This window comes from Madurella fahalii, assembly GCF_045866475.1.
Source record: "Madurella fahalii IFM 68171 DNA, scaffold_6, whole genome shotgun sequence".
NCBI lineage: Eukaryota > Fungi > Ascomycota > Sordariomycetes > Sordariales > Madurella > Madurella fahalii.
The window spans coordinates 4424060-4434154 of NW_027263976.1; the positions used below are offsets into that span (position 1 = coordinate 4424060).

General features: G+C 54.5%; 4 protein-coding genes across 4 annotated transcripts; 3 read left to right on the plus strand and 1 right to left on the minus strand.

Annotated features, from left to right (window-relative positions):
- Window positions 1–1893: 1893 nt before the first annotated feature.
- On the minus strand, window positions 1894–3747 carry MFIFM68171_11331 (uncharacterized protein; the record flags this gene model as incomplete). The annotated part of the gene is made up of 1 exon (XM_071066750.1): window positions 1894–3747. The coding sequence occupies one exon, from the start codon at window positions 3745–3747 to the stop codon at window positions 1894–1896; it is 1854 nt and encodes a 617-aa protein (XP_070922851.1).
- Window positions 3748–6907: 3160 nt separating this feature from the next.
- On the plus strand, window positions 6908–7420 carry MFIFM68171_11332 (uncharacterized protein; the record flags this gene model as incomplete). Its single annotated transcript, XM_071066751.1, has 1 exon — window positions 6908–7420. The coding sequence occupies one exon, from the start codon at window positions 6908–6910 to the stop codon at window positions 7418–7420; it is 513 nt and encodes a 170-aa protein (XP_070922852.1).
- Window positions 7421–7546: 126 nt separating this feature from the next.
- Window positions 7547–8295, plus strand: MFIFM68171_11333 (uncharacterized protein; the record flags this gene model as incomplete). The annotated part of the gene is made up of 2 exons (XM_071066752.1): window positions 7547–7862; window positions 7928–8295. 2 exons carry the CDS (start codon window positions 7547–7549, stop codon window positions 8293–8295), a joined length of 684 nt encoding a protein of 227 aa, XP_070922853.1.
- A 99-nt stretch (window positions 8296–8394) lies between these two features.
- On the plus strand, window positions 8395–9796 carry MFIFM68171_11334 (uncharacterized protein; the record flags this gene model as incomplete). The annotated part of the gene is made up of 2 exons (XM_071066753.1): window positions 8395–9714; window positions 9776–9796. The coding sequence occupies 2 exons, from the start codon at window positions 8395–8397 to the stop codon at window positions 9794–9796; spliced, it is 1341 nt and encodes a 446-aa protein (XP_070922854.1).
- Window positions 9797–10095: the final 299 nt, after the last annotated feature.

Sequence of the window (10095 nt, forward strand, 5' to 3'; positions counted from 1 at the left end):
CACTCCTAGGGTCGGCCCGCGGGTTGGGCGGGATACTCTGGAGGCTGGGTTCTCCTAGGTCATGGCTATGTCATTCCATCTCTTGCTAAACCGCTTCCGGTTCGTCAAAATGTTGGTCTATTGTCAGTTTCGTGGCCTCGAGTTTTCGTTTGTTACTAGCTTGTGTATTTTCAGAAGGTGTATCCAGATTAACTGTCAGTTCGTTCTGTGAAAGTGTACCTAGCCGCGTGGGGAGATTGTGGAAGTGGAGGGTTGTGACCTGACTGGAGGATTGCAGATCAGATGCTAAGGTACGGACGTGGATCCCACTATCGCCGCTGTCCTGCGTGCCTATTGTGTCTGTCCGTCGTAGTTCGGGTGACGTTGGAGAGCATCGGCTAGCGCATGTGTGTCGAAATCGGGGGGTTCACCCCGTACCCTCCAAGTCTGGCGGCTGGGGTACGGTGTTGTCGACCAGTTCGTCATGATTACGATTAATCAGCTATCTTTTGCGGAGCCGATGACGTTGCTTTACGGAATGAGCCGCGTGAGGCGGGTCCGATCATTACTCTGATAATGTGGCAGGGGAAATGGACTTGCCGCAGGTTGCAGCGGCCCAACAGCCCGTTCGGAAGGATCGCAAATGAGCCGCTCTTTCCGAAGCTTATCGGCCTAACTTTAATCCGATGCTCAAGAAAAGGCTAGTGCAGGAGCCTAAAATCAGGTCAGGTCTGGTTGGCACTAATTTTAGCAACTGCTGTTCTGTCACGTGGCCAAACAGACCAGCAGCCAGCGAAAGACCTCCACATGCCGGACCGAACGGCTGCATGCGTTTAACAACTTCAAGGCCAAATGCCGCGGTTATAGGCTGCTGAGAATGGCTATGAGGCGGTTTTGCTGCTTGTAGTTATGGTAAGAGAATGAAATCCCTGAGAGGGAGAGATGGTTGCGTGAGTCTGAGTTCGATTTTCAATACATGTCAGGTTCATGTAAGATGGAATTGCTTTTTGTCATGCTGGACTTTGTTGGCGATGTAGTATAACAAGTTACGGCGCCCGTTACTCGAATCAACCAATTCCGTTCCCTAGCCCTACTTGAAGACAGGGGCAAAGGTTGTGATCAATGATGTTCTGGTGCCCGAGGCGGGGAGCGTGCCGAAGTAGGCCGAGCTGCGGACTCGGATCAGTGACTTGATCCAGCTTGTGCTGCAGAGCTCGGGGGGGGGGGGGGGGGGGCGGCGAGTCCGATGCCGGGGTCTACTCGTTTATAGGTGATTCACGTTGAGTGGATTGGAGCTTGAGCCGCCAGGAAAAAAAAAACAAGCACCAGAAGCCCTACATGGTACACAGGCACAAGGGGTATGTTATACCCTTCCAAATGCTAAGGGAATGGTGGTCAAGGGCCAGATGTTGCACCCAGTTGGATCGATCGCTGAAGGCACATTGACTTACCTAGTAAGAGGTAACTAGATGCCCCATATCCTAACTGAGGAACAGTCTATCATTACCGATGTAATCCTTGGCTTCTTCCTCGCTCTTACCTACGCTTTTGATCTCGTATATTGGGCAGACCAAGTTATCCTTGAGGCCGAAGACAAGGACATTGTGGGGCTGGAAAAGGAGAGTCAACTATGCTGAAAAAAAACCAGAATTCAAATCTTAAGTGCGGAAGTCGGTAGATGACGAACAATACCGAAGCAGGAGAACTGGGCCCGGAATAATGATTGCGGATGGGTATTACTTGATATTCTGACAATGGATGTGTCCTTGACTCAGGGGGCATTGCCAATAATCCACCCACATCACCACCCTTTTCATACAAGCCCCATCTCCTCTCGGCTTATTTTGCTCAACATCAAAGCGTATCAAGTCAAACTCCTGGCGGGACGTTGACAAGAAGACTCCGACTCAAAATCTAGTGTTGACGACGCTTTCGCAATTCTGCCTTGCGGTGACAGCCGCCCGTCCGCGATGTCGTGCTCTGGGGGGGTGGGGACGACAACGCCGTGGAGGTGGAGGCGGCCGACGTTGTGGATGACGATGCGGCGGCGGAGGGGGAGAAGGAGGAGAAAACACCTTGCGATGCGCTCGGCACTGCGCTTGAGGGCGTCGCTGAGTCGGAAGACGGTGCGCTGGAAGAGGAGCTGGAAGGCGGTATGCTCGAGGGAGCGCCTGATTCGGAAGGCGGTACGCTGAAAGGAGCGGCCGAGCTAGAAGGCGGGGCGCTCGAAGAAGCGGGAGAGGAAGGCGGGATGCTTGAGGGGGTTGCTGAGTCGGACGGCGGTGCGCCGGAAGAAGCGGCCGAGCTGGAAGGCGGCGCGCTAGGAGCGACGGAGCTAGAAGGCGGGATGCTTGGAGGAACGCCTGAGTTGGAAGGCGGTGCGCTGGAAGGATATCGGGAGCTGGAAGGTGGTGCGCTGGAAGGAGCGAGGGAGCTAGAAGGCGGTATGCTCGTGGGAACGCCCGAGTCGGAAGGCAGTGCGCTCGAAACAGCGGCCGAGCTGGAAGACGCAGGGTCGACGTCGCAGTACGGGATAGCGGCCTCCAGCGCGCTCAGCAGGATAACCAGATCCTGCATGACGCTGAGCTGGTTCGAATCCTGGAGGCTCGCACAGGCCTGCTGGAGAGTCGATATGGCGTCGGCGACGTCCGGGTCGTCGATGGACGCCGCGTCGTACGAGGCCACGTCGTTGCAGGCGCCGACAGTCGCGGCCACCGAGCCGGAGTCGTCGGGGAACAGGGCCACGAACTCGGCGCACGGGTTGAAAAGGCCCCCGTCTCGGCGGGCGGGTGATGCGCGGAAGGCAACAGGCGCGGGCTCCAACGAGACGGAGCGCTGCTTCTTCGGGGCCGACGGGGACGGGGGACAGTTCAGTGCGTCCAACAATTCGACGGCCTTGCCTCCGATGAAGAGCACGGCGCTGGCGGATCCGACACTGCTGCAGAACCGCGTGAACAGCACTGGCAGGGCGGCCAGGGCGACCGGAAGTTCGACCCCAGCGCCGGCGATCAGAGCCAGCCCCAGCGCCAGGGTATTGAAGGCGACGATGACGGAGGAGGCGGCGTTGAACTTGGTTCCGAGGACGCCGTTGCTGGGCTTGGTGATCGCTTGCATGACGGCGTCGATGCTCCCCAGCAGCGAGGCGAACATCTCTTTCGGGGTGGTCACCGGACACAGCGCGCCGGCCCATGTGGTCAGGAGGCTCAGTGCTGTTACGGCCGTGGAAGCCGCCTGGGCGGCCCTGCAGACCAGCGACGGGCCGTTGCAGACAAAGGCCTGGGTGGCGGCGTCGAACGCGATCTTCTCGTCCGGCTGCGAGCACCCGACGCAGCGATCCGAAAAGGAGCGCGACCGGTCGGTGCAGGCGGACGCCACGGGCACAAAGCCGGCGGGACAGTCGCAGCAGCTGTAGGTGTATTTCGTGTAGGACCAGATGCAGCCGGTGACGGGGAGGTAGCAGAGGCCGAGACCCGCGTCCACCGATTCGGACGCCGTGAGAGCAAACACTTGGCTGCTGGCGCAGCTCAGCGGCGTGCCGGGGTCGAGGCACGCATCGAAGACGTTTCGGCACAGCCCCTGGTCGAAGATGGTAGTCCCGTCGAGGCAGTCCCCGCTGCAGCAGACGACGGCTTGGCCCGGCACCGTTTCGTTTTTGCACGTCGCGCTCGCGTACTGGTACCGGAGTTCGGCGGCAGAGCGCCCGGCGAAGAGGCAGAGGGAGGTCCATAGAAGCGCCGGCAAATGCTTGGGCCGTCGTTGCCTTGTCATTTTGGCTGCCGAGAAGTTGGGATACTCTGAGAAGTCGACTCTCCTGTAGCGTGGTCTGGCAACTACTTAGATATAATTCAGAGCCAGGCCGTCATTTCGGCATCTTTCGTGGCGTTCAATACCGAGCGTCAATGGCGCTTATTACAGCGGGCTGCGACCCTGCCTGAGCCCATTTTTGTCATCCGCACCCAATAGGAGGTGGCGTTTGACGGCCACTATCTGTGCGCTCTTTGCCATGTTGGGTTCAGCATTAGGACTGACAAGGCGATTAATTTCCACACTTGGTGCATTACCATGCATGCAACTTGCGGGCAGGTGGGCGGTAAATGCCCATTTCCGAGGGGTGCTGCGATGTTGGCTCCGAGCCTTGTTGTTACGCCGCTCGGGTTTGTATGCTCAACTTTCATCTAGTGAAAAAAACTGGTGGACTTGTGTTCGATTTAATGTATCTCAGACCTGCGCAGCTCTAACAGCGACCTCAAACTCCTCCGCGAGAAGGCAAGTAGCAGCGACCTCAGTGTCCCTCTCGGTATTGCCTCCGCCGTGCATTCGACACGGCTGGGATAATCTAGCGATACTCCTATCCTCGAAGATCATGAACAAGGTCGATGAAATCCCAGCGTATACAGAAAGCAACACCAAAGCCCCATAGAGATACTCATACCCTCAACTTCACCCCATGTACTCTCTCTACATGGCTCTTGAAATGGTCCAAGTGCTTGAACTCCAGTGACTCTCTATTGCACTTGGGATGGCTGCAAGAGATCTGCTTCGCGCCGTATAGTTCCTTCACATGCTCCCTGTCGAAATGGTCATACATGACTGCCGGCCGGCAGTACCTAAATGTACGTTCTTCGTACGACTGTCCCTCATCCCCAATGCAACGCGGACACTGCGTTCTCTCCATTAGTAGCGGAAATGGGTCCGGTCCGGGAGACTCCTCCTTAATTCGAACGTCAGCAGACGCTCTTTCTCGAAGGGTCCTCCGTTTTGCCGTTTCCCGCTTGTGGCAAAGGGCTACCATAAGCTTGACGGCCTGAACACGTAGTTGCTTAAGCTCTTCCCCAGCGAGGCCGTCCGGTTGATTAACGAGGAGCTCAGCAAGCTCGGCACGTTCGGCGATGTGGAGGTCGATAACTGGAGTGACGTAGTCTTCCTCTTCGTCGGGTACGGCCTGTCGCTCAATATCCCATGTTGGCCGGTTGTGGAAGTAAAACTCGCGGTACTCGCTCCTGATTCTCTTGTCGCGCTCCGCTCGCTTGGCCCGGATTTGTCAGGTTATACTTCGGATCATCTCTTCATCATCGCGGCCCTTGATTCGGTACGAACCTCAGCCCACACAAGATCGTAAGGCTCCTAGCCAACCTCGTCAAAATGCCGTTGGGCCCTTCCGAACGCGCGCTTGTACTGGATAAACCAGTGATGCTGGGGTTCAGGCCTCAAACGATTGTACGGGGATTCCTGTTTGCGTGGCTCTCTGAAGATAGCGCTTCCAATGTCACCCTCAGTTTAAACAGCTCAATTCCACCATGAGTCGTAGCTTTGCACCCCACCTTTCTTCTTTTTTTCCTCGCCGGCGGAGACTCCGGCTTCAACTAAAGTGTCGGGTCCGCGTTTTCTGAACCCTTCGCCGGTGGCTGGTTGGGTCGCCTCTGTCATGCCAGATAATGGACTTCCCGCTTCAGCCGGCTTGCCACAATGCTAGGGATCTTAGCTCAGAACCTATTTGGATTTCAATATTACGTACCGATGAAATAGAAGAAGGTATACCATCCGATTTGCAGCTGTCCCGAGTGTACTGTCTCGTGTAGGGTGAGTATTGAAGACCTGATCCTTCAGCAGTGTTCTGTGTCCATATATACTTGTTAGAGCCAGTGGAGATAGTAAAGGGGTATGCGTTGGGCTGGGTGGTGCCGCATGTGTTTTTCCATATGAGCATTGCGTATGCCATCCTCAGAAACAGGGGGGTGCCGTTGGGGAAGAAGGATTTCTCGTCCGAGTTTATGGAGCCAGTGGTTCTTGAGGTGAAGGAGCAGGAGAGTTCCTAGGCAGATAGGGAAGTGTATGGTTGATGGCTCGGTTAGACTCCGAGAAGCAATCGCCCTCCACTTGGCCATGCTGGGCTGCCACACGCAAGGGTGTGTATCGATCGTTTTTCAGCGTCGACAGTCTGGTGTCGACTCGGATACCATTCTCGATGAGAAATTTGGCAACAGCAGCCCACCCATGCTTTGCAGCTTGGTGTAGATAGGCGTCTGGCATAGGCGCAGCTGAACGCCGGAAGTGCTCCCCAAACAGCATGTGCAGCACATTGTCATGCTCTTGCCTGGCAGCCAATGATATCATGTCATGGATGTCCTCGCTTCCCAACCCTCCAAGGTCCTCCTCCGCCATCCTTCCGCGGGTAAGCAGAAGCCTCATAGCGCCCCACAGCGCCTATATGACCCTTGCTCGCTGCCCAAAATGATGGTGTCCTCCCACGGCGGTCTGAAATGTCTGAGTTGGCTTGTGCACTCAACAGTGCCCCGATGGCTCCCGGTTATCCTGGAAATGGAAGACACTCCTGGAAATGGAAGAAATTAAGACCTGCCAGCATGAAGGGTTTAAGTCTCCATTGTGCAAAGAAACTATCCTCCGTTGCAATTAGATTATCACTAGTTCCACAGCATTCCCTCAGAAACCATCTGGGAAATCCACAATATTCACCGTTACATCCATAATCTCACATCCTTCCTGGGCTTTCAAGTTGTTAGCATGAGATGCTAATATCTGAAATATTCAGTAGGATTAGTAGCTAACTAGGTTTAGTGCCGACAATTTCAGAACCTCGCGACGAAAAGCGGTGAGGCGAGGGCTGCAGTATCACAGGACTGATTGTAGGTATTTTATTTATCCTTGTGCAAACGCGACATCAAAGGCCAATAAGGGTTTCTCTGATCCTGTAACCCCAATTGGAGAACTTCCCACCAATCCCCTTTAGAAGACGTGCAGAGTGCACGTGTTTTGGAGAAAGAGGAGGGGAAGTAGGCTACCAATAACGCCCCGCTTCGGGGCTGAGTCGATCGACTGTCAAACATTATAGCACAATCTATGTCGGCGGCTGCAACTGCGTTCTCACCAAACTATTGATTCATGCCAGCGCAACCGCAGAGTAGGCTCCATGGATCCCGTCACGGCATTCGGTCTCGCATCCGGCGTCGTCGCCTTCATCAGCTTCAGCACGAGCCTGGTCAACGGCGCCATCAAGATCCACAGATCGCTCGATGGCAACTTGGACGAGAACCGGAGCCGCGAGGCCATCGCGGCCGAGATGAAACGCTTTGTCGCTAGGCTGCTCCCACCCGATGACTCCCGGCTCGCTGGGGAGGAGAGACAGCTGTGCGTGCTGGCTACCGAATGCCGCGATCTGTCAACCCAGTTGGTCGAGCTGCTATACCGGATCAAGCCCAAAGACGCCGAGTCCAAGAGCCAGAGCCTGTGGTCCGCACTAAAGAACAAGGTGCACGAAAAAGAGAGGGCAGACTTGGAACAGCGGCTGGACCACTGTCGCAGCCAGCTCGATCTGCAACTGGCTTTTCTCAGCAAGACCTCAATCGACACACTGGTCCAGTCAGCCAAGAGCGACGCCGCCAAACTCGAGCGACTCCGTAATAGTGTTAAAGATCTCAGCTAGGGTGTCCAGATCGCAGGCATTAGCGACGAAGCCCAGGAGCAAATCCGTCGTCTCGTGAATGTGCAAGAAAACGCCTTCTTAGCCATTATACAAGACCGCATAGTGAAAAGTCTTGCGTTCGAAGGGATGTATGGCCGCTTTGATATGGTGGATGAGGCGCATTTCAAAACTTTCCGATGGATTCTTCATGAAGATGATGTGGAGCGACACGTGGGTGATGCTTCTTACAAACTAAGCAATGGGTCCTCCGAAGTGGACGAAGACACCGCATCTAAGCAGCAGGATGAGATGAAACATGCCGCCAGGGAAAAATTTACAACATGGCTTTCCTCGGGAGAGGGCGTCTTTCACATATCTGGGAAGCTGGGATCCGGCAAATCGACGCTGATGAAATACTTGGGCGATCACCCTAGAACACAGGCAAAGCTCAGAGAATGGGCCGGTAGGCATTCCCTCACTTCTCCACTTATTACTAGTCGCAACAGCTGTGATGCTCATACTCCATAGGTAGCAGAGATCTCGTGGTCGCAAAGTTCTTCTTTTGGCGGCCGGGATCACCAAAGCAGAAGTCGCTTGACGGACTCTACCGTTCTCTTCTTCACGATGTTCTAAAGTCACGCCCTGAGCTGATATCTGAGGTTTTGCCTGAGCTGTGGAAAGATGCTAGGGCCGCACCTTGGCAGGTTCAGACAGAATTTCTTATTTCTGAGAAGGACGTGCGGAACGCCTTCACTCGCCTCGTCAGAACCACGAGTCTGTCCAAACACTGTTTCTGCTTCTTCATTGACGGCCTCGACGAATACCAAGAGACGGCCCAAAAGGACCACAAGGAGATGGTGAAGCTGTTGACCAGCTGGACAACAACTGCGCCATAAGACGTGAAGTTGTGCGTCTCTAGCAGAGAGTACAATGTCTTTATGAATGTATTCTCAGCCGATAAGAGACTTCGACTTCACTAACTCACGAGGTTTGACATGGAGGCTTACGCTCGAGATAAGCTGGATGATATATCAGACAAAAAAGCTAACCAAGAACTGGTTGGGGCTATAATCGATAAAGCTGAGGGCATTTTTCTCTGGGTGGCCCTGGTGGTGAAGCAGATGCGCGATCAGCTGGAGAATGGGGAAGACCCCGCTGGTCTGATGCAGGTCGTGGATTCGTTGCCTGACGAACTGGACGACCTTTACGAGCATATTCTCAAATCTCTCAGCAAGTCAGATCGCAAGAGGGCCTACCAGACGCTGGCCATCCTGCCCCTATCAACGCTATGCGGGCTGCCAGTGTCTTTATTCGCTTATTCTTTTCTCGATAAATACGACGACAACAAAACATTCGCCGAGCGGGACGACTTTGCGCAGACGGGTATGTATGGCATGACATACGAAAAACGTATCCAACTCGGTCGCAAGCGCGTGAATGGCTGGTGCAAAGGGCTTGTCGAACCGGCAAGGAACAAAATCGATTACGCTCATCGATCAATCCCCGAATTTCTCCAGAGAGAAGACATTGAGGATGAAATGGAATCCGCCTTGGCTGACTACAGCGCCGCTGAGGCACTTTCTCAGCTCATCCTAGCTGAGTGCCGGCTTGAGTTCTTCTACGATCCGCCGCAGGGCGATTTCAGAGGCAGAAATTTCAGCGATTTTGTGAGGATGCGGCAAGAGCATGGGCTCGACCACGCGCCGTTCACCTTCCTACGCTCGCTAGACGCCATCCTGGACACCACTCTCAACAAGCAAGTCTGGGCGAAACTACAGGCGCGGTCCATTAATTCCCAAATTTGGCTTCCTCTGTATAATAGTGTGTCAAGCAACACTTGGCAAATGATAGCCCTCGTCACGAGCGACCAGGAAGGGCCGGGCAAGGAAAAGAGTCTCGAGGTTACGTTTCTAAACAGCGCGTTACACATTTGTGCATTTATATTCCCCGATCACGGGTATCCAGTGTGGTGGGCCACGAAGGAGGCAACAACTTCAGAGAGCGTTGCGAAAGGGGTACTTCTCGCGTATGCGGTCTTCGCCCGCCAAATTAAGGAAGTAGAGGTCAACTGGCCGATCCTGGACGCTCTTTTCGATCGGGGGCTCCTAAGTTCGAGAACGCGAACGACGATCATGCCTATTTACCCACTGCGACACGATGTCAACGACTCTGACACTGACCCTCGTGCCGGCGCTGATGCAGACTCTGCCCCCGACTCCAAGATCGCCACCAGCAGCACCACCATTCCCAAATATGGCAAAATCGAGCTCAGCGTCTGGCAGCACTACCTAATTTCCCAGTGGCTCTTCCAACAGGTTGTACTCGAGCGAAGCAACGAACTATCACTTCGATATAGAAATATGGGATTCGTCGTAGCAGTTCAGCGGTTCTTTTTAATATGGAGCGTCGACAGGGCGGAGTCAGGATTTACCGTCTCGCTTTTATACTTGGTAGATAAGACCAGAGCCGAGTTTCGCTTTTGGGGTTATCCTGCAGACGACAGAGGGGCAATGTCAACGAACCCCACATCCTCTTGTTGGGTGAGACTTAATTAAGGCTTGTGCCTGGATTAGGTGAAGGCAATAGGCTCGGTGGATTCGGCCAACATAGTGACGGGGTGCGATATAGGACTGGAAAAGGTGTGGTCGCTTAGCAGCTGGATAGAGGGGCTGGAAGAAATATCGAACAAGGAGGAG